Source organism: Dermacentor variabilis, chromosome 5 (genome assembly GCF_050947875.1).
Source record: "Dermacentor variabilis isolate Ectoservices chromosome 5, ASM5094787v1, whole genome shotgun sequence".
NCBI lineage: Eukaryota > Metazoa > Arthropoda > Arachnida > Ixodida > Ixodidae > Dermacentor > Dermacentor variabilis.
The window spans coordinates 119545907-119571151 of NC_134572.1; the positions used below are offsets into that span (position 1 = coordinate 119545907).

The window sequence follows — 25245 nt, forward strand, 5'->3', positions numbered from 1 at the left end:
TGTGTGACAGCACTGGAGGAAAGCTATATTTGCAGGTGCAGGAGGGATGAAGAAATTCAAGGCCCTCTATCACATTCATTGGTTGCTTAATGAGCTCGAAGAACTGTGGCATAAGTTCCTCAAGCTCGATGAGAGTGGCTTGCGAAGAAACAGTACACAGATACCACGTGCTGCGGCAATCGGCCAAAATGTTTAATGTTTGCTAAGAATGATGTTCATGTTTAGCGACCGGTTGCAAGAATAAAAGCACATGGTCAAGTTGGTTACATTTTCCCCCTGAGACCTTCCTCGCTCAACAGAAACTTGCGGTGCTCGATGATGCGTATCCCAGAAATCGCGACAATGGCTTGACAGAGGTGGAATCACTCCGAGAAAGTGATGACGGCAAAGAGCACCTACAACGCCATGACGACGGTGACAGAAGGACCACGACGAATCGATCACGGTGTTTTGATGACAACAATAAGACGGCGCAGTGATAAGAGCGGCATGACAACGAAGGAATGATCACAAGGCCATGTGGGTGATAAAATGATTACGGCGTGTTGATGCTGGAGCTCACGTCCATCACAGGCCGGCACAGGACACATTGGCTTGCAATATATTGTCAAGTGGTAGTGCCGTATAAAGAACACAGTAGCAATAGTGTGGAAGACGAAACTAACTTTTATTGGGCGATCCTGTGCCCACAAAAACAGGCTACACTTAAAGAACGGCGATAGCGGCGAACACAGTCGGCGATCGTCAAAGTCTGATCAGCGGGTCAAGCACGTCGTCTCTTATAGATCAGCCGTCGAAGGCTCCAGAGTAATTGCTGGGACCCGCGTGCCTTCCACAAAGTTCTACGCCATTCGCGTCGCGCATACATGCAATCTGATTACACAAGGTTCGGCGACGACAGCGAATAGAAGCATCCATAACATTCTAGAAACTTCCGATACATGTAGACGCGTCCTGCGCTGAGTGATAACATTTCTTAGCCGGTAAAAGCGCTCACCCGTAAAAGATAAACGAGGTCACGTGTCAATATCTGATCTTATATATATATATATATATATATATATATATATATATATATATATATATATATATATATATATATAGTGTGTGTGTGTGTCGGCCAATCGTTCAAGACAGCAGCTGCAGCCAAAGCGCAAAGTATGGAAAAGAGAGCTATGCTTTAAATGTATTTGTGTATTGGGCTTTGGGTTGAATTGGTGCAGCAACAATTATTCCTTCTTGCACAAAGATAGGTGGGTTGTAGGAAATTCACTGTATAAGCGGAATGTGCTCAATTTCGGAGTCTCGCCCCTAAATGGAAGTTTGCTCATTCAACTGTGCCCATAGACAATTGGTTTTGTTGGAATAAATGCTAGCACAATGCTTCAGGACACCTGAGTACACGAGAGTTCGTGACATATTCCTCTTTAATCCTCATACATAATGTCTCCCAGTCTCACGGCTTGGATACTTCATAATCATATCGTGGGTTTGGCACGTAAAACCCGAGAACTTATTTTTTGCACCACTACTTCTAAGCATAAAGCGAATAGCAGGGGAAATAACGTGACCCTGTTTGTTCATGAGAGCTTGCCTGACACATTTCCATATTTAACATTTTTCGCCGAATAAACTTTCTAAGAATCGGCTGTATTCGGGATTTTATGCTACTCCATTTGCTTTGCTTTTAAGACAGGGTTGCGTAGATCCGCAAGTGTTCAAGATATCTTCTGTCTAGTGCCGTTAAACGACTACTCGATACAAAGTGCCTTAACCGATTATTATGTAATAATAACACAAGTGATAAGCTTCTGCAACCTCACTCCCCACCTTCGCAACACGCGAGTGTCTTTATTGGAATCCAATAATTATTGAGCCACACCGTATTCCTAAGGTTATGAATACCTTAAGATTTCAACTAGTAAAGTGCCGACCTCATTAGCACAAATGTTTTCAAAGACACCGTTCTTCATGCATCAATTATGCTTTAAATGTTTTTTAGCAGCCACATGGCACCTACCACATGCCCACTGACTAGAGGTCACTCAACTCCACAAGTCAGGCAATAAGAATATACCTCACAATTACCACCCTATTTCATTAGGTAGCGTTCTCTGTAAATTACTTGAACACATCCTGTCTGCAAAACTGACCTCGTTCCTCGAATCTAATTCTTTTCGTCTTCTCAACATGTCTTTCTTAAATCGTTCTCTTGCAAAACCCACCTATTCTCTTTCACTTATAATAAACACTGACTTTTGCGACCACAGTTATTTGGAACCATTGCATCTTTCTTGATTACTCGAAGGCATTCGATAAAGTATGTCCCGAACTACTTTTCTTTAGGCTAAACAATTAAATATACCCTCTCCGTTTTCTTAACTGGTTCGAGTATTTCCAGTCTTCAGTTTGTTGAGTACAATAAGCACCGATCACATATTAATCCCGTCCACTGCGGCCACTTTTAGGTCCAGTCCTGTTGCTTATGTGTATTAAGGACCTTCAGTATTTCGTTTTCTCTAACATTCTCTTATTTTATGATGATCGCAATATTTTCCTTGAAATTACTAATAACAGCACCAATGGTCTACAAAGTGATCGTGACTCATCATCTAACTGGTGTAACACGTGGTTGATAGAACTGAACCCTAATATGGGAGCCGAGATACGCCTGTAACACGCACCACATTCACCTCTCCCTGCTATCTTCTTAATAACACGGTTCTAGAATCTCTTCCTGACTACCGATATCTCGACATCCGCGTTACTTCAAATATTTACTGTAAACTGCATATCAATAGCATAGTTAACGACGCTAATGCTTGGTTATCTCCGTCGTAAATTTTCTTCTACTCCTTCTTCGCTCATATTTTACTTTAAAAACCTCTCGTCATAACGACATTTGGTATACGTGTCATCTATAGTACTTAACTGGCTTATGATAACACCGTTACGTTTATCATTTGCAGGTATGACAGCACAGTTAGCATCACTAGCATGGAAAATATATTTGCACTGCCTTCACTTGCATCCCGCCGCACACTTTCTCGCCCTTTATTGCTTCACAAAATTTATTATAATATTCCACAGCTACACTATCACCTGATGTCCCCACCAACCTACTTGTATCGATCATGCCAACAAATTCGGTATTGCGCCGTGCCGTATAATCACCTGCCTGCACTAATTTATTCCCCGAATGTCAAAGGACTCAAATCATGTTTTCTAGTCGGTTGCCTCCATCCAATACCAAGTTTGTTTTCGCGGGATAGTAGCTAACACTGTATACTCCTACCTGTACCACTCAACTATTTATTGCCGCCTGGCCTTGAGGCTACTAATAAATAGCACCCTACCATCAGTTGACTAAAAACAGTACTCGACAGGGGGAAAAAACGCCACATTTGGCGTTTTGCCACATATAGTCAAGAAAAGGCGTATAGCTATAAAGTTGAAGACATTACACACCGAAAAATGTACACTTCATATGTTTGGAGAAAATCAGAGCATTTTATCCTCTCAAAATATTACACTATTGGCAAAGACGGCACATTTATACCATGAACTGATACCACGAAATATCAACAAAGAACATCACGAGTAGCGCACGTGCACGAAAAGCAACAATCACAGCGCGAGACAATGTTCACACGTTTTGTACGCACACACGACTACGCCCAGCCACAGCAGACACGAGTTTTACAGTCTACAACGCCCGCATCTACCTGTAGCGACTGCCAGGTGGCCTGCTGAGCTTGCATATACAGCGTCCTATCACACAGCGCATACCCACAAAATGCTCTGGATACATTATGATTCTGGTGGCGTTAAGCTTCTAAAATGATAATCTCTTGTCCAATAGCTCAGGTTGAACTTAGTGCAAATTGTTTCCTGAAGCTCACTCTGAACTAAATGCAGATCGAGGCGCCTTGAAACAGTAGGTGATGCACATAAACGCGGACGTGAGCTTCAACGGCAACACGCCGTCATTGTCATTACAACGCCTTCATGCCATTGTGATATGTATATCACAATGGCATGCCGTTCATTGCCATGTCATCGTCATCTTTCCGCCTTCTCGTGTTGTCGTCACACCGTCGTGGTCATTTCATCGTCGTCCCGTCCAGTCTGATCATTTTAGCATCGGGATCCCAGCTTCATCATTGCACTGTTACGTAATTTTGTTGTAGTGATCCCATGCAGTGTCGTCATCGGCGGCATGTGCATGACCAACAAGCTTATGTGGGGCGAGGTGGTTCCCATTGAATATGTGTCCAACCCGGGTGAGTAACCAAGAACAGCCGTTCTCAAGACACACCAATCAAATATTCGCTTGAACAAATTCCCACAGCCATATGGGTTTCGTATACCTTTTTAACGCGAAGCATTCTTTTACACCTCCGAGGCACTTTGCGGACCTCTGTAATAAAATGAGGTGCATGGCCGACACTGCAATCGAACCTCTTCTTTCGAGCACGGCAGCCCAATGCTATAACCACCTGGCCACAATCGCACGTACACTCATCTCGTGCCTACTAGCTGTTTGAGACGTTGGAACGCGCACCACATGTCATTTTATGGTGTCCTTTCCTCGTGGCTTCGAGACGCGTTGTTAGATTTCAGCGTCTCCGGGACAGCCAACATTCCCCAGTACTTTCCTCGTAGAAGCTTTTATTTTATTCTAAATTCTTAAGCCACAACATGAATATGAAGCACGCCGTTGTGGGGGACTACGGAATAAATTGGAGCACTTTAGTTTATATAAAGTCTGCTCCAATTCACGGTACACGCACGTTTCTGCATTTCGCCCCAATCGAAATACAGTCGCCGCAGCTGAGATTTGTTCTCTTAGTAGTGCAATGCTAAGGCACTAAGCCACCACGGCGGGTATCCTCGTAGCAAGCAGCGCTACGTATATCAACTGTGCGTTGCTGTACCACATTCATGATGGGCCGGGACGAAAAGATTTTAACATACACCTTATGATACAGCCATTGGTTACGTACGACTGTACAATATAACAATCCTCGTTTGTTTCACTAACACGCCTCCATTATGTGTGTAGAACCCAACAATCGGCATTCCGTAAGCTCGCCTCGAGCGGCCGGAGTAGAAATGCAGTCGGCGTCACCGTCGTTCATACATAGCTGTTCGCCTTACACAAGCACGCTGGTTAGCCTGATAATGCCAAAAAATGCTAGATCGCCGGCTGCCAGCCAAATGCTTCGCATAACATCGATTATCGTAATGAGTTTCACAGTGCGATCTGCTTGATGTTTTATTGCGATAACGATTATATGGACACTCAGGGCGAATTTCCGCTGTCGTCGTCGCTGTGAGCTTCCGTATGAAATCCAAGTGCGATAAGATTACGGCCGCATATTGTGTAGTGCAAGGGAAAGCGAAGAAGGATGGTCTTCTCACGCTCGTGCCTTTTCGTGCTCGCATGCGGGCAGCGCGCTGTAGGTAATATGTGGTGGGTTCAAAGGCTAGCCGACCCGACATAGCTTCGTGTGCGCTGTGTTCTCGTGCGCCTAGTTCGCGTTGAAGCGACAGGCAGCACGAAGATGAAGAGGAATTCGCTAGCTGCTGCTACCGCTGTTCATCACGCCAGTGTTCTGAATGAGAATTAGAGGTGTTCACGTTTGCCTGTGCGTGCATGACACAGTGCTTGTTATTTTAGTTAGTAAGCGAATGTTGACAGCAGTTATAACCCTAATAGAATTACTAACCTTACTGAGTATAGTGGTCTAATAATTTGCCATCGCAATCAATGCTTTGCCTTTCGGGCAAAACTGCAGTATCTTTCACGTGGAGTTTCATGCTAGACGGGCAGCGCTCGCTCCTACTGTATTCTCTGACAATTTGGAAGAGTGTATGACGAATTTGAAAACAACCAAGCTGCATAACGCTCGTACTCATTGTGTCACCCACAACTTTTTTGTCTATGAAACCTCAGAACAAGTTTTTTAAGTTTTATTCTTTCAGACATGGGGGTAGACCGCAGCTAAAAGTTTGAAACGTTGTGTTGACCTCTGATCGCTCTATTTGAGGCTTGATATGCATAGTTGTCGTAGTTCTCATGCGTAGCCACTACCAACAAGAAAACTCTGGCCATTGCTGGCAGTCGAAATGAAGCATATAAGATTAACAGGGAATATTTCAACAACCTTGGTGACAACTTACAACAAACGATAAAAAAAATACCCGCAGTGTGAATCCAAGAGCGCTAGCCATGGCCTGTTCATCGAGCGGTGGTGACTTAGTTCTTTCCTACCACGCCGAGCACTCGCAAAGGTGCTTCCGGAACAACGTCATTCCAACACGTGCAAAGCCGGAGTTACATTGTGAGACGTGGTAAAAGCGCTGAGCAAATCAGGGCAGAAAGCATAAGGTGCACTGCAATCTGCAGTCGTTCTCAAATTCCTCTCTCGAAAAGAGAGCTCTGTGCTGCTGTGCCACTAGATGAGTTCACTGCCACAGCAATCGCTGAAGCCAGCTGGTTATTTTTTTTCTCAAAATTTTGGTACAGCGCATCTCACTATGATATTAATGCGATTAGAATTGTATGCAGCCGGACGTATTCCTCCTCTTTGAGCTCCCGCTGCTGTTTGCGGCAGGGGCCAGATTAGCTATGTTCATATATTACAGCAGAGCTTCCAGTTGTGAAAATCGCGAAATATCATGAAGGCCCTAGAAACATGTACTACGTCATCCCTCCGATTAGGGGGCGCCAGATTATAGACGAATGTTTAGCCTTTAATCGCAAATCATAGCAGTAGTAGATTATTCGGTGTAATGCTGTTTTATGAGTTTATCGTGTGCTGCCTTGCCAGCATGTCATAAAACTCAAACATTCATCCACATACACCGCTACGACGGGCCCAACTGTGGAAGCCCCACAGGTGAAGACGTAAGCGTGAACTAACGAAAGGGACGGCTAAACTAGAAATGGACCTAATCTGCTGATGGGCCAAACTGGTATACTGCATTAGCTCAAAAACTTGCGAGTGAGTTGAAAGAGGCGGGATAGTGCTAAGTAGAACCAACTGGCCCGGAACAGGCGCTGTAATGTGAGTTGAGTTGAGTGGTTGTAGGCTACTGGTGGGATTAGCCTTGCAGTAGCTGCCGGCAATTGCTCCACCGTAGCGACACCTAAAATACATGACTCATATAAATCAGACACAGACCTCACAACTACACATAGTCACTCCTAAGGTCACCATGTGGAGGCCAAATCCGTGTCCTGCAGGTAATTTAAAAGAAGGCGAGAAACCTCCTTCCTATATATATATCTAACTGGTTCCCGCGCGGGAAAACAATGTCCTGAAGAGAACTGTCGGGAATTCCTGTCTTTTTGAGGGACCCGAATAACACGCTCCTTTCCGCGTTATACAGAGTACAGCACATAAGGTAATGTTCTATGTCACCGCACACACCACACGTTGAACATAATGGAGACAACGCCAGGCCAGTCTTACACATCCACGCAGGGGTACGAGCAGAGCCTGTGCGAATGCGGAGCAGTAAAGTGGCTTGGTTTCTTTTGAGACCCTTAGTCACACATGGCTTGTGAGGTGAGCTCCACAAAGAGCTGAAGTGGCACGACACCGCTTCTCTGAAGAGTCTCTTGTCCTCTTTAGGCACTTTTTTAAAGGATTCCCAGACAGCGCACTATGGGAGAGGCTGTCCGCCATCTCGTTGCCTATGATACCTATGTGCGAGGGCACCCATTGGAATCGTATGGAGAAGCCTTTGATATGGAGATTGTGCACCGAGCGTAGGGAGCTTAGACATAAAGCATCAGTAGGGAAACCGTGCTCTAACCTTTGAAGGGCGGATTTCGAATCTGTGAGAATGTAATGTACTCCAGCCTTCATGCGGCCCCCTCTTTTTTACTGCGAGAGAATCTATCCGCAGAAACGCCGTGCAAGCCATGCACGAGACATTGCGCGAAGACAATTGCCGTGCACTGTGCGAAAAAAGAAGAAAAAAGAACACTCAACGATAGGCAAACGCCTTTGGATGCCCAGGGGACATCGAGATGAAAGGATACGATGTACCTGAAAGGCACGAAGCTTCTCACCTCATCCACCACACTCCGGCAACCGAGCCTACAGCACCTCGGTGGGAATACAAGTTACCGAATGCCTGCCTCAGGTAAACTGAAAATATGCAACGTGGGCGCCGGGATTCGGACGCCGGGGCCTTCGCGAGTGCGAGCCTTGAGTGATCTTGAGGCGCTTTGCTGCGTGCACACACAGACTCAAAATTATGCAAGCGTATTCAGAGAGTACGTGCTTCTTTATTGAATCCGATATGCAACATACCGTAAACCTTTTATCGTACTTATATTCTGTATGACTTGCCCACATGTCTATTTGCGGAGCCAGGGTTCAGCATTGTCAACAGTGAAGTTTCCGTTGTCTTCGTCGCGGTCAGCCCCGTCGACGGAAAATGATTCGTTCGTGTCTGCCTCATGCTGGAGCCGGGGCACCAAGAAATCCTCGGCCGCCTTCCTGGCCGACTCCTTGGGCTGCGGCGATGACCTGGCTCCGCGACTTTCCAGCTGGGCGAACACTATGACTGTGGAGGTGGAAATGGCGATCAGGAACCAGATCACCAGCGGTGGAACAACATTCAGCCACGAGTGCTGCGGTGAGGAGCGGATATTTGTGTTACAACGTTGCATGCAGAAACATTCATATAGTTTCCGTGATTTGCAAATGACGACTTAACCATACTTGAGGTGCCAGCGAGGACGCACTTAGGTTCACGAATACATTGTTATCGTTGTATTTTGTCACTTGAAGCGAAAATGTGCTGCTCCGTGGTCTCGGCCTGCGGTTATTAGTTAAGCTTAGCGCTTGGTATATGTGCAAACAGTATGTCCAGCAGAAAAGGAGCAGTGAAACTTTTATTCCTGTGTTGTAAATTGTACCTGTTTGCACAGTCTGTCATGAAACTAGCTTGGAGAACACCATTATAATCCTACGAAATCGAAAATAGTGGTCGTCTTGTGGCGATGGCCATGTATTCGTGAGCTGCAACATATCCAGCTTTAAGTCGAGCTACATGTGATGCATTCATCATCATCATCATCATCAGCCTAGTTACGCCCACTGCAGGGCAAAGGCCTCTCCCATACTTCTCCAACTACCCCGGTCATGTACTAATTGTGGCCATGTTGTCCCTGCAAACGTCTTAATGTCATCCGCCCACCTAACTTTCTGCCGCCCCCTGCTACGCATCCCTTCCCTTGGAATCCAGTCCGTAACCCTTAGTGACCATCGGTTATCTTCCCTCCTCATTACATGTCCGGCCCATGCCCATTTCTTTTTCTTGATTTCAACTAAGATGTCGTTTACCCGCGTTTGTTGCCTCACCCAATCTGCTCTTTTCTTATCCCTTAACGTCACACCCATCATTCTTCTTTCCATAGCTCGTTGCGTCGTCCTCAATTTCAGCAGAACCCTTTTCGTAAGTCTCCAGGTTTCTGCCCCATGTGTGAGTACTGGTAACACACAGCTGTTATACACTTTCCTTTTGAGGGATAGTGGCAACCTGCTGTTCATGATTTGAGAATGCCTCCCAAACGCACCCCAGCCCATTCTTATTCTTCTGGTTATTTCAGTCTCATGATCCGGATCCGTGGTCACTACCTGCCCTAAGTAGATGTAGTCCCTTACTCCTTCCAGTGCTTCGCTACCTATCGTAAACTGCTGTTCTCTTCCGAGCCTGTTAAACATTACTTTAGTTTTCTGCAGATTAATTTTCAGACCCACCCTTCTGCTTTGCCTCTCCAGGTCAGTGAGCATGCATTGCAATTGGTCTCCTGAGTTACTAAGCAAGGCAATATCATCAGCGAATCGCAAGTTGCTAAGGTATTCTCCATCAACTTTTATCCCCAATTCTTCCCACTCCAGGCCTCTGAATACCTCCTGTAAACATGCTGTGAATAGCATTGGAGATATCGTATCTCCCTGTCTGACGCCTTTCTTTATAGGGATTTTGTTGCTTTCTTTGTGGAGGACTACGGTGGCTGTGGAGCCGCTATAGATATCTTCCAGTATCTTTACATATGGCTCATCTACACCCTGATTCCGTAATGCCTCCATGACTGCTGAGCTTTCGACTGAATCAAACGCTTTCTCGTAATCAATGAAAGCTATATATAACGGTTGGTTATATTCTGCACATTTCTCTATCACTTGATTGATAGTGTGAATATGGTCTATTGTTGAGTAGCCTTTACGGAATCCTGCCTGGTCCTTTGGTTGACAGAAGTCTAAGGTGTTCCTGATTCTATTTGCGATTACCTTAGTAAATACTTTGTAGGCAACGGACAGTAAGCTGATCGGTCTATAATTTTTCAAGTCTTTGGCGTCCCCTTTCTTATGGATTAGGATTATGTTAGCGTTCTTCCAAGATTCCGGTACGCTCGAGGTTATGAGGCATTGCGTATACAGGGTGGCCAGTTTCTCTAGAACAATCTGACCACCATCCTTCAACAAATCTGCTGTTACCTGATCCTCCCCGGCTGCCTTCCCCCTTTGCATAGCTCCTAAGGCTTTCTTTACTTCTTCTGGCGTTACCTGTGGGATTTCGAATTCCTCTAGGCTATTCTCTCTTCCACTATCGTCGTGGGTGCCACTGGTACTGTATAAATCTCTATAGAACTCCTCAGCCACTTGAACTATCTCATCCATATTAGTAACGATATTGCCGGCTTTGTCTCTTAACGCACACATCTGATTCTTGCCTATTCCTAGTTTCTTCTTCACTGTTTTTAGGCTTCCTCCGTTCCTGAGAGCCTGTTCAATTCTATCCATATTATAGTTCCTGATGTCCGCTGTCTTACGCTTGTTGATTAACTTAGAAAGTTCTGCCAGTTCTATTCTAGCTGTAGGGTTAGAGGCTTTCATACATTGGCGTTTCTTGATCAGATCTTTCGTCTCCTGCGATAGCTTACTGGTTTCCTGTCTAACGGAGTTACCACCGACTTCTATTGCGCACTCCTTAATGGTTCCCATGAGATAGTCGTTCATTGCTTCAACACTAAGGTCCTCTTCCTGAGTTAAAGCCGAATACCTGTTCTGTAGCTTGATCCGGAATTCCTCTAGTTTCCCTCTTACCGCTAATTCATTGATTGGCTTCTTGTGTACAAGTTTCTTCCGTTCCCTCCTCAAGTCTATGCTAATTCGAGTTCTTACCATCCTATGGTCACTGCAGCGTACCTTGCCGAGTACGTCTACATCTTGTATGATGCCAGGGTTCGCGCAGAGTATGAAGTCGATTTCATTTCTAGTCTCACCATTCGGGCTCCTCCACGTCCACTTTCGACTAACCCGCTTGCGGAAAAAGGTGTTCATTATCCGCATATTATTCTGTTCTGCAAACTCTACTAATAATTCTCCTCTGCTATTCCTAGAGCCTATGCCATATTCCCCCACTGACTTGTCTCCAGCCTGCTTCTTGCCTACCCTGGCATTGAAGTCGCCCATCAGTGTAGTGTATTTTGTTTTGACTGTACCCATCGCCGATTCCACGTCTTCATAAAAGCTTTCAACTTCCTGGTCATCATGACTGCATGTAGGGGCATAGACTTGTACCACCTTCAATTTGTACCTCTTATTAAGTTTCACAACAAGACCTGCCACCCTCTCCTTAATGCTATAGAATTCCTGTATGTTACCAGCTATTTCCTTATTAATCAGGAATCCGACTCCTAGTTCTCGCCTCTCCGCTAAGCCCCGGTAACACAGTACATGCCCGCTTTTTAGCACTGTATATGCTTCTTTTGTCCTCCTAACCTCACTGAGCCCTATTATATCCCATTTACTACCCTCTAATTCCTCCAATAATACTGCTAGACTCGCCTCACTAGATAGCGTTCTAACGTTAAACGTTGCCAGGTTCAGATTCCAATGGCGGCCTGTCCGGAGCCAGGTATTCTTAGCACCCTCTGCAGCGTTACAGATCTGACCGCCGCCGTGGTCAGTTGCTTCGCGGCTGCTGGGGACTGAGGGCCGGGGTTTGATTGTTGTATTCATATAGGAGGTTGTGGCTAAGTACTGCACCAGGGTGGCCAATCCTGCTCTGGTGAGAGAGTGCGTTACCGGTTCTGGTCACCGGGATCAGGCCGCACTCCAGGCCTGTTTGTGCAATTTCTCAACACACGGTTTCTTTTTTCTTTTTTTTTTGTATTTCCCGGAGGAGAATTGCGCGGCACCGGGATTTGAATCACGGTCCCCTTGCACTGGAGACGGATACTCTAGCGTCCCCGCAGGAGTTAAATTAAAATTTGAATTATGGTGTTTTGCGTGACAAAAACCACTTTCTGATTATGCACGCCGTAGTGGAGGACTCCGAAAATTTCGACCACCTGGGGTTCTTTAACGTGCACCTAATTCTAAGTACACGGGTGTTTTCGCATTTCGCCCCCATCGAAATGCGGCCGCCGTGGCCGGGGTCCGATCCCGCGACCTCGTGCTCAGCAGTCTAACACCATGACCACTGAGCAACCACGGCGGGTCCCGCAGGAGTTGTACGCCTCATTTAACCTACAGTGACGCCCTATTTGATCAGTCAAGGTGGACCAATCTGAGCTCGGTTATACCGCATGGATGGCACTCGGCTAGAGAACCTGGTATTTATGACCTGCACATGTGTGGCCACACATAACTGAGGATATAGAATTTTTTTTTTTTAGGAGGGTTTCCGTACTGTGATAAAAGGAAGGAAAATACCTTTAAAAAAAAAAGGAACATAACATGTGATTTGAACTCGGGATCCTTCAATGTTGCCCGGAAAGGTAGCTCAGTCGGTTGGTTCGTCAAGCCAGCGGTTACTTTCAAGCGCTATAGCTCCTGCTCCGAGCCTCATACTTATGTGGAAAGGGGCTGGTGTTGTCCGCGACAGTCGAAATACCTTAAGGCATAATTTCTTGGAAAAATGGCCGCCAGAGGAGCAGCGTGAACTCGAGCGGCTTTAGAGACTAGGAAAACTGCCTTAAGGTATTTAGAATTGAGGGGTAGTTTCGTTAACAAACTATAACACGGCAATCAGCACTTGAATATAATTATAACCCTAATAATAATTGTAAATATTCATCTCATCTATAGTATCTAAAGCGCGCGTTGTTTCTTGCCTCTGCGTGTAGTAGTTAAGAGAGCCAGTTTAAGGGCGGAGAAGAGTGAAGGAAAAGAAAGCAAACTTGCAGCGCCGTGGTTTTAAGGCGCAACCGTGGTGGAGAAACGGAAAGGCGATATAAGCATGCGTGGCCATGATACGCACACGACAAACTGCCTTACAATATTTAGACTTGAGGGGAAGCTTCGTTAACAAACTATAACACGGCAATGAGCACTCGAATACGACGAGAGAAATAATTGAGACGTGGAAAATTCCCTTGAAATAAATCTGGTTTGCGAGACAAATGCTTGTATGTATTGAATCTCTTAAAAGATGAGGGGGGAAATATGCGCTCACCGAGAGGGCATCGTCCGCACGAGACCACCGCCAGGCTCCTTACGGGGATGTGGAGAGCTTCGCGGCCGGAACGAAGCCCCCCCTCTCCGCCGGCCAGGCGTGGAAAACGCGCTTTCCGATCGCTCAAGGTTGCGTAGGAATGGTATAGTTCTAGCGTCTAGGAAAAGTTTTAACAGGTGCGAGGACGGCACGCATAGCGTGGGAAGCTAGCCGCCGGAATAGCTATCTTCGAGAGCTATTCTATATTATATGATATTATACTTCGAGAGCTATGACTGATGCTTTTCTATATTATGTATTCATCTCATCTATGCGATCGCATGCGCGTGCTGTTTCTTTGTCTCTGCGTGTAGTAGTTAAGAGAGTCAGTTTAAGGGCGGAGAAGAGGGAAGGAAAGGAAAGCAAACTTGCAGCGCCGTGGTTTTAAAGCGCAACCGTGGTAGAGAAACGGAAAGGCGATATAAGCATGCGTGGCCATGATACGCACACGACAAACTGCCTTAAGGTATTTAGAATTGAGGGGTAGTTTCGTTAACAAACTATAACACGGCAATCACCACTTGAATATAATTATAACCCTAATAATAATTGTAAATATTCATCTCATCTATAGTATCTAAAGCGCGCGTTGTTTCTTGCCTCTGCGTGTAGTAGTTAAGAGAGCCAGTTTAAGGGCGGAGAAGAGTGAAGGAAAAGAAAGCAAACTTGCAGCGCCGTGGTTTTAAGGCGCAACCGTGGTGGAGAAACGGAAAGGCGATATAAGCATGCGTGGCCATGATACGCACACGACAAACTGCCTTACAATATTTAGACTTGAGGGGAAGCTTCGTTAACAAACTATAACACGGCAATGAGCACTCGAATACGACGAGAGAAATAATTGAGACGTGGAAAATTCCCTTGAAATAAATCTGGTTTGCGAGACAAATGCTTGTATGTATTGAATCTCTTAAAAGATGAGGGGGGAAATATGCGCTCACCGAGAGGGCATCGTCCGCACGGGACCACCGCCAGGCTCCTTACGGGGATGTGGAGAGCTTCGCGGCCGGAACGAAGTCCCCCCTCTCCGCCGGCCAGGCGTGGAATTCATAACCACTATCAAAACTTAAGCAGAGCCAAATAAAGATCCCATCTACGTAATGCGAGGCATGCGCAGCGCGGTAGAACCACATAAGTGTTCTGCAACGAACTGATTCGGAATGCAGTGCATGGTTTTGTGTCAGCAAGTGCCCCACGTTAGCGTTTAGACTGAAGTTACACAAAACTGGGTGCAAAGAAAACACAGGGAAGGCGGGAGATAGAAATTCAACACGTTGACCAACACGAATATGTCGCTTTGAAAAAGACAAGTTCACCTGTCGACACGTTGGCTCCTCCTTTTACCTTGTTCTCGTTTTGGTCATCGTCACAAAGCTGGTTGGAAATTCGTTCACTGAGTCTTGTAGATCTGAAGTACTACAGCAGTGCTTTAAATTCTGCTGGTAAGGCATAAAGTAAGGTTCACGTTCTTGCCACAGAGGTCGGCCATTGTACTGGTTGAGCGCGACAGTAAATGAGCGTCTCTGTAGGGACCGTAGTGGTCACACGATGTGTTGTCGACTATTCCTACGCGGAAGGCGTAGGTATTGGTGAACGCGACGCCCAACGATAACCTGTATCTCTGCGGGGCAGTCCCGGTAGTAACTGGAGATTTAATTTAGTGTCGAGGTGGTGGTATAAACGGCTTAACCCTTGAATTCCCGTTATGGGAAACAGCATTCAGAACTCTAAAATATTTATTTCTCTTGTTTATAAGGTCACTGGGAACACCTCGATAAAGAATTCGAAGGTATAATTTGTGAATTAAACATCAAATGCTGCATAAGTGCGACACTGGGAAGTAATGTACGAAATGGATGCCAAGCCAAGCCAATTATATTATTTATTTTGTGCCGTATCCTTCGTCACTTATCACATGAAAAACGGTACAAAGCATAAGTCTGCCTGTTGGCAGTGTACTGACTTTAACCTAGAAAACAGTTGCGGTCCTTGTTCAAACAAAGCATTGCTCGGCACTGCGAGGAAGAGACATACGTGTACTGCTTGGGCATGCCTTTCAGCGGCTTTGCCGTGCATTTCAGTTGGGTAAGTGTTCATTGCTGTCTGTTCTGACGTAGCGATGGATTTTCAAGCACACTTTCTTTTTTGAGTGGTGCGGCATTCTCGATAGAAGGACGTCCTGGTGGACGCTAGCGGTACAGGGTGAGGCTCTTAGTGAGCTCCGAGAGGAATTCCTTCAAGAGTACGGCCGATAATCCATGCTAATGAAGATTTCCTTCCTGCACGAACCACGCAGTTGCAGCAACCATATTCAGTGTGCCAAAATAAATACATATACCAACTTATGGACCTGATGGAAAAGCGATAGGAGAAACACGTTTTGTGGAGAAGGTCGACAGCACTCATCGATCTGTTTTAGGCAAGAATGATGGCTGGACACTTTAGAAGAACATGCCTTTTCTCTTTATTGTCCCATCTTTCCACAAAGGCAACTGGGTTGATACCCAGTTGGAAAGAAGAGTCACAGTGCAGTTGTCATACCACTTCACGGCTACCATTGTCTTTTCATAACAGGAGGCAACTGAAGTGTCGCAGCTACCCCGGTCTCACTTTTTCATCAATTTTTCGTTCATTAACTTGCAGCACTGGAGTCTGTTTTGCGGACGCGGTGCCAATATATAAGATATCCATTGTCGTGAGTTCTGTTACAAGGCGTGGGCCCGTAAAGAAGTTGTCTCAACTAGATTGTCGTCTCGCTCCGGAAGGCTCTAACACAATCGAGCACAGCACCAGCTCCCAACCCGAAGTGATAGCCATCCTGGTAGCCGTACAAACCTTTGTTACAGCATTGGTACATGTCAAAATCGTAGTAGTGACCCGATTCTCCGCAACGTGCCCAAAGCTTCAGGTCCCATTTGCCTTTCACATTATTTCGCATGTATTGACGGATGCAACAATGCCCACGAAATGTGATCAAAATTCCATCCACTGCAGAGTTTTTCTCTTGGTTTACACCAACCATATTGCTGCGCAAAGAAGCCAGCTATGGACGCACTTTTCAACATTTGCCTTTAATTTTATCTGTACCCGCATCATTAGTGAAAAAAATGCAAGTGACGTGTTATCTTTTTCAAAGCTATTTCGGGACATAACTCGGCCCACGAGTTCGTACCTGCTTTCAATTTACCAGTATGCTCGAACCGTGTGCATGTTCGCAAGTGCCATCCTAAGGATTATCCCCGGCATAGATATTAGTTCCTTGACAGTACGGTTTAGTCGGATCCCGTGTTTGTGAAAGTAGCATTTGTTGCATTCTTCCACAAAGGCTTTCAACATGAATCTCGAAACAAACATATCAAAGTATTGCTGTGCGCTCAACGGCTCTGCAGGTGGCAGCGGAATATCGTTCTCAAAGCTCACTGCTTCTTTACCAAAGTCCCTCTTTAGCCATGTGTACCCCTTTTTCACATACTTAGATTTGAGATCATCTGCAGGAAGTTCCGGCTGTCTGCTTGTTTGCCCTGTCGTGCTAGGAATTTCAACCTCGTCAGCTTTAGTTGAATTGACCTCTTCTTCATTGCTCTCGTTAGACACTTCATCTTCACTACTCTCGTCAGCGGTAAAGTAGCTCTCATTGGTGCCGATAACATCAAGCAGGTCTGCACGAAGAAACCGTTTTGGCCTTTCTTGGAAATGAATAGAACATCGACGTTGTGATGGCAGTGGGTGCCCCAAAAATAGCTGAAAGAAGCAAACTGAGCAAACAAAATCAAGGCAGATGCCCTAGCGGTAGTTGTATCAACGCATGCAAAGAAATAGAGGACCAATTTCACAAAAAGGAACAATGTTGCTTATCTGCAACAGTCGAAATGATGGTCATTTACGGGCCGCTGTTGCATATATAAATCACACGACGTGCAAAAATTATCTTCGTGAGCAGAGCAAACAGAAAACAAAACTTCAGTTAGTACACCAATCTCTACAGTGTTTTTTGTGTATCCATGAAGAGAAAAAGGTAGCAGAGATTCAGTTTACGGTTCATTAAAAAGCTTTACAATACCTTATTTTTGGAGCTTGTGGACGATGTGGGTGCCGCCATTTTACAAACTGCAGAAACGATGACCATTGGCCACTAGGTGGCTAAAATGGTAACTTGGCGGCAAGAAAAACCATCTATTTACGTTAGCGCGGACAATCTTTAACAATACATCAGGATTCTCGCAAACGGCACAGTACTGAACTGAGTGTTGGGGGAGGTATATTGTAGGAGTTCACCTAGTGGACATGTCCATTGCCTCTGCTGCTGAAGTTTTCATTGGCTGGGCTGGGCTGCACGTCCACAGCAGCCAGGTGCCACAGCCAATCAGAACTTCAATATTGGACGAAATGAACACGTCCGCTAGATGGACTCTTACAGAATACTTCCCCAGCAAATATGCAACACGGCGCACTTATGGGTTATTCAAAAAAAGAAACAAAGAAAAAGGGGACCTCAGGGCCTGCTGTAGGGCCCATTTCGTACAACATATTTTATAATGTAGGAGAGGAGATAGTTATGATGGAAGACCGTACACCCATGCTCGGAGGCTGTCTGGATCATTAAGCGAGATATGTGGCCGAGGAATCTGTCTTCTTACGGCGTCAATTCCAGAGTAAGCGAGCCATGATAAATTGAACTGGGGAGCCTTTCTGTCAGTTACTCGGCATCTCCAGCAGGGCGTTCAGGCTATCTTTCTTTCAAAAGTGTTAGGGATAAGCGCGACCCGATGTTTAGCGTGCCGTAGCATTTACGTCCTCTATTATTTTCAGTAGGGGTGGAGTAACAGCGGTGCAAGGGTGGCATGAAAGCGCGTGCGTCCTGTCACTCCTGCGACACCTTCAGCGGTTTTCCACACTTCAGACACATGTACTTTTTTCACACTTTCACAGTCCTAACGCTAACGCAATAATACAATGCGGTGTTTAACGTGATATAATTATGAGGGATGCCGTTGTGAGGGTCTGCGGTTTAATTATGACCGCTTGGGGTCCATGAGAAATAAAGTGTGGTAGACACGAATTACAATGACATTGTCTACAAGGCTCTGTAGGTAATTTTTAACCATCTACGGTTGTCTTGTCTTTGTCTTCTACCCGCAACTATGGGGCGTGTGTATGATGGCTCTTAGTGAAAAAGTATTCAAGGTGCTTCCCACCTTGGAAATGCGTGCTTTCTTCACTGTGGCCATTTGTTCTAGCGCCTAACGTGGTGCACTCGTTGAGAGAGTGTCTAATGGGACACAATATGTTTCTTTTGCACTCGGTCAAAGTAGCTAAGCCCTGTGTGGCTTCTATTGGTATCGCTATGTGCTTTTACGGCTCCTGAATGGGAGCTTCCTCGTTCAGTACGCATCAGATGTCCCTTGCGATACATCTGTCCACAAAATCCATAGAAATCACAGAAAGCAAATCACGCTATTGGAAACGTATTCTGAGACAGGACGCTATAAGCAATAATTTCTAATAACCAAGCACGACTAAAAAGTTCGAATGTTATGCAAGGCACCCACACATTGTATTAATAAATGACGTAAATGCGAAATTACTGTCTTTGAGGGGAATGACGCAAATGCAGAATTGAAATCAGCCATCCTCTTATGAAAACTTTGCTTAGAAGCAGTTTTGAGAAATACGGGAAGAACATGTAGGCGTGAAATGCACATTGCAAATTCCGCTGACAGTTTCAATGCATTTGTCACAGTGCACAAATGTACTAATGTATTATATTAAACGACAACGCATATAACTGCAGGTGTTCAGCTATTTGAGTACATTTTACGAACATTGATCCACCCACTGATGAATATACTAATACACCATAAGATTTCGAAGCCGCTACAGTGCTTTCAGGCAACGTTACAGAAAGAAACCTTTCGTGGTCAAAATTGTTCCGCAGCCCTGCACCATGGCTTCCTTCGTAAACCGCTGCGCAGTACTGAGATTTTAAATCCTAAAATTTCATTTCACAGGCGCAAACAACCGTTGATCATCGCAAGCAATGTCTCATTGGACTTTCTTTGCTCACTTTCGTTATCCGGTGGCCGAAGTGCGTATCTTCCTTCACGCCAGCATGCTATTTAAAGTCACGTGACCTAAAAAATTTGTTGGAAGATTTTTTTTAGCAAATGCTGCACCTTATTCAACCAGCAGTGACCTGTATATTACAAGACCGAGCAACATGGCTTCCATCAAAATTTGGGGGCAGGGTGTGGCGTACACAAGAAGCTTGCTTAGATTCTGTAGCGGCTCTGTATGAGTCGGTGACTCTAGCCATCCGACAGAGCATTATGTGCTTACTTCGATAACTTGAGTTATTACGGATACTTTCACATACTTATTAGTATCTGCGGTGTTTCTACACCGGATCACTTACGGATCAATAGTCGTCATCGACAAAATTTCGCCTTCTCGGAATCAGACACCCATAAGCGAGTTCTAACAGTAGTGTTCAGAGCTTTGAAGTATCGTAAGACTTCTCTCTTTTGGTTGCATTCTTTGTGATTTGATTCATTTCCATATCTGGTTCCCTCTACACGACGCCTATAAAGTATGCTGTATGTCTCCGTCCTACACAACAAGCTTAACAACCTTTACGCGACCTCTATCCTATCGTCCGTTAGTGTAAGAATTACTCGTTAGTTTCGAGGCGAATTTCCTCTCTTCTGAGTCAACGTCCTTTGCCATATTTTTTCCCCTCTTACCAGAGTGCGAAAGGTGTCTGTTGCCAAATGCAGGAGGACACTGAGATCTCTTGCATACTTGCGAGCTTATATTCTAGGAATTTCTAAGGAGCTGAGGATGGATATTCTTATTAAGTACCACGTTCCCAGAGTCAAAGACATAAAACGTTATCTCACATGAATCATTAAAAAAAGCATTCACGGAAACTTCGATAACTCTTTATTTATTGATTTATTCATACATGCATGCATGCATGCGTACGTGCGTACGTGCGTACGTACGTGCACACGCGCACGCACACGCACGCACGCACACGCACGCACACGCACGCACGCGCACGCACGCGCACGCACGCGCGCACGCACGCACGCACGCACGCACGCGCACGCGCACGCACGCGCACGCACGCACGCACGCACGCGCACACGCACGCACGCACGCACGCGCACGCACGCACGCACGCACGCACGCACGCACGCACGCGCACGCACGCACGCACGCGCACACGCACGCACGCGCACACGCACGCACGCACGCACGCACGCGCACACGCACGCACGCGCACACGCACGCACGCACGCACGCACGCACGCACGCGCACACGCACGCACGCGCACACGCACGCGCACACGCGCGCACGCACGCACGCGCGCACGCGCGCACGCACGCACGCGCACACGCACGCACGCACGCGCACACGCACGCACGCACGCACGCACGCACGCACGCGCGCACGCACGCGCGCACACAGTGGGTTTGTACAGTGACTATAACAAAATATTTTTCTGTGCATATCAACTTCAGCACTGCAGCATTTATGATAATTTCAAAATAAAACATACAATGAATAATAATAAACACAGCATGAATCAAATGAACTTATACAAGAATTTTTTTAAAGGCAGTGACCTAGTTTCACCTGTTAGTAAGTTCCATTATACAATTGTATGAGGAAAGAAGCAATACTGAAATAGGTTATTATGTGGTTGAAATTGTGCAAGGTTAAGTTTGTAGCTATTCCTAGTAGCTTTCAATTTATCAGGTGACAGATACTTGTTCTTTAATGAGTAGCGTGGGGTGTTAGATTATGTAACAATTCCAGGCTTCCACGATCATGGCGCTCAGACATAGGTTGTAGACCTAGTGCAACAAGGTGAGATGAGGGTGAAAAATCCCCAGTCATAACTGTGGTATATGAAACAGTTTGCTTTCTTTTGAACTGATTCGAGGGTGTTAATGTCAGATACTTTATAAGAATTCCAGATGGGGCAACTACCTTCGAGAATGGGTCGGATGAGCAACTTATGTGATAGCAGTTTTGTTTCGCGCGGAGCTTTTTACAATGTACGATTTAGATAGTCTATTTTCTTTAGTGCTTTATTGCATGTGTATTCAATATGCCTTGACTATGACATGTTAGATGTGAGGATGAGGCCAAGGTACTTGTATTCAGACACCCGTTCAAGGCAAGATACATTAAACAAATGGTTAAACAAAGAAACAGAAGTGCGCTTGCTAAAAGATAAAGGGACAGTTTAAAAAAAACTTTATAAGTTTATATTCGTTGGCCATTTGACGCACTACCGGCGAAATTGCGAAAAAGAATCGTTAAGTGAAAGGTGGTCAACATTCGTGTTAATTACATTATATAGCACACAGTCGTCAGCTTAAAGGCGGATTTTTGCGGACATATAATTCGGAAAATCATTCATATAGAATAAGAACAAAAATGGCTTCAGCACTGAACCTTGGAAAACTCCGGACGTTTCACTACAGAGGAGTTCGAGGAATTAAGCGAAACATACTGGGAGCGGTTATGTAAAAAGCTAGCGGCCCAGTCAACGAAGGAAGATTTATTCAGTACAGCGCGTAGCTTATGGAGAAGTTATGAGTGTGTAACAGTCATATGGCCTATGGCCGAATATGAATAAGGAATATGGCCAAGGCCGAATGGCCTTGGAAAAATCTAAGAAGTTGGCATCCATTTGATTTCCACTGTCGAGAGCGTATGAAATGTCATGCGAGAATTCTACGAGCTGAGTTATTGTACTAAACCCGCGAACAAAACCATGCTGTGCATCAATCAAAATGTTACTATTTTCTAGAAACACTCATAATATGCTTAAAGATTATATGTCCAAGAAATTTACATGATTGAGACGTTATTGAAATCGGACGATAGTTTAATGGAGACTGCTTGTTGCTGGATTTGTACAAGGGAGGAATTCAACGGTACAATATTACCGCAACGTTTTCGTTTAGCGATAACAAGGTGAAATTAAAAGGTGCGTTTCGCAAGACAGTCATGAGCGGAACGTACTCCTTCTCCACGAACTTTACTTTTCAAATAATGGAGTGCCACGATGAAGACGAATCGACAACCATTTATCGCGACGTACGAACATTGCTATGTCCATACAACATGTTAGTGCGTAATATGAAGATTAGGTACTGAAAATTAAACTGCTATATAAACTAGGAACCTAAGTCGCTGACGCGCTTTAGTATCGCCTCCTGGCACAGCCGTGCCTCCTGCCGATTACAAAGGTGACATAAAAAATTGCCAATTGTATAGCGCAATAAAATTATTCTAATGCAATTACTGCGAGCCCCGTAGACCGACGCGTAACGAAGATATATTGGTACATTGTTAGGCATCGAAATAATCACATAGAATCTTTTTCCCGTAAGCGAATTTTTCATACATTGTTGATATGGGATCTGGCGTTTGTTTTGTCCAACCACGTTCTATAAGCCCTCAAGCACGAGGTCACGGGATCCAATCCGGGCCATGGTAGCCCCCATTTCGATGGGGCCGAAATGCGACAATGCCCGGAAACCGTGCATTGGGTGCAAGTTAAAGAACTTCAGGTGGTCAAAATTTAACCGGAGTTTTCCACTACGGCGTGCCTAATAACGAGTTCGCTGTTTTGACACGTGAAACGCCGATCTTATATGGTCCTACGGCCTTATGTCCCTCTATCGTACAGGGTTAGAGCTTCGCACCTTGGTTGATGGCTGTCCTTCCGATTTTTCATCGCCGATCTGCTCCTCTTCGTACGCGCCATCACCTGCACGGGTCCTTGGGCACATGCCAGCTGACAAATCTTGCAGCGCCATGAGATTTGCGTCCGTGGATGCCACCATCTCCGTGCTCCCGCATGAAGAAGGCCATGCTGCATAAGAAAGAGGAGGTGAAATGGTCTACTAAGCATACTTCCAAGGACACAGTTTACTTGCGGAATTCTGTAATTGTGGAGACGCACTGACTCACGTGACACGGTGTCTGTAAATAAACAAACACTGCATTCTACTGGCGGATGTGTGTCTATTCAGTTCAATATTCAGTGCTGAATATTTTCAAATTCAACATAATAATAGTTTAAATAGTGCAATGGTCCTGTTCACCTTTCAATGCAATGCGCCGCAAGGTACCCTGCGTTTATCATGTTTACGGTTAACATTCAAATAAGGATGGGCCGCGTGATTCCTCTTGAATGAAAAAAAAAGTTCACATCTGCTGAAAAAGAAGAAAAAGAGTATCCTGGCGATGGTGCAGAGCAAACATCAACTCTTCCTTTGCTTTAGACAAACAGGTCGAGGATTCGTGACGCGTATGCGGTTAATCACGCACAAGGCAGCCAGCAAGAAAAGGGCCCTAAACGTTGCAATTAACCTGAGCTTTCCTATCTAGGAGCAGAAAGTTCGTTATCAAATGTATTCTGAAAAACGGTGCGCATCTGTAGCCCCAAATGTGTGGACACCTGCAGGCGAAGCCCGTAATTCTGTGAAAGAAAAGCACAAATGACGGCAAGAAGCATACAAAGGTTGAAAACCGCTCACATATTTCCTCGTTAGTCCATATCCCCGGATCGTCGGCGGGCAACATGTCAACTAAATTCTTGTTGTTGTCCTCCTAAGTGGCTGTGGCGCATACCCACAATGCGGGATTGGCCATGACTAGGGTGATCAAATTATATCTATAAAAAACAAGGGAATTCACAATTCAAACGTTGGAGCTGTAAAAGTGAAAATTTCCTGTGTGAAAAATAAAAACAATCCGAAGAAAACCGTGCATAAAAATATCAAATAAATAAATAAATAAATAAAATAAAGCTATGGTGACGAGGGGGGACGATCAGTCTAACATGGTAAACGATTGATTTCGATTAGGTCATATTGGATTGCCAAGCAAACATTTCTGCTACTTAACCCAATAATGGAATCTCCAAAAGATACGATAATGGGCACTGATAAATTTAGGCCAATACTGAGACGCAGGATTTTCAGTAGTCGTTTTCTTATACCAGAAGAACGCCTGCAAGACAACAGACCAGATCTTTGTAGATAGAAGTTCAACGGAAGTATACGGCAGCGCAGCCTCGTGATGGACCCTTAAACTTTTCGTGTGTGGCAAAAGTCTCTGTGCCAAGGGTATAGAAGATGTTGGCCATATACAGAGTTGGTAATTGCGGAGCCTGATATTGCCTGCATAATGACACTCGAACGAAATCTAGCAGCAGTGACATGAGCGGTCAAAGGGCTATAAGGGAGAATCGGGCCACTTATATGTGGCCCAATTCTCTATCGAAGCAATCGATATATTGATGCCTTGGCTAGAAAATCTTCAACTTCATTTATAGTTAGAGCCATGACCAGGCACCCAAATCAAACGCACGCTTCTCAAGTACCCAGGTACCATTGAATGAAACGTCCTCATTACGCGAGGATCACGAGAAGCAGTAAGGGATGATCACAATGATAATGAATCAGTAATTATCACGGCTCACGTAACGGATTGTTCTAATTTGCATAATGCCAGCACCACTGTCATATATTAAGCAAAAAAGATCTGCATAAAATCTGGCAGCCTAAGGGAAAAAGAGGTGGGGAAAATATTCCTACAGCGGGCTGTTCTTGACGTTGCGAAGCATCTGAAGCAATTACGATGTTTGTTTGAAGGCCCTGCCGATGATACTGTAATATAGCTTCTAG

The 25245-nt window shown here is 45.2% G+C and overlaps 1 protein-coding gene across 1 annotated transcript in view; it reads left to right on the forward strand.

The window, feature by feature from the left end:
- The window catches only part of LOC142581958 (uncharacterized), a 53736-nt gene extending 30190 nt beyond the window's left edge, over nt 1-23546 (forward strand). Inside the window, exons 3-4 of the mRNA XM_075691392.1 lie at nt 8443-8658; nt 23241-23546. Of these exons, the coding sequence (XP_075547507.1) occupies nt 8443-8658; nt 23241-23434 (410 nt within the window). The 3' untranslated portion in view covers nt 23435-23546. The remainder of the gene's footprint in view (nt 1-8442; nt 8659-23240) is intronic.
- The last annotated feature ends 1699 nt before the right edge of the window (nt 23547-25245 follow it).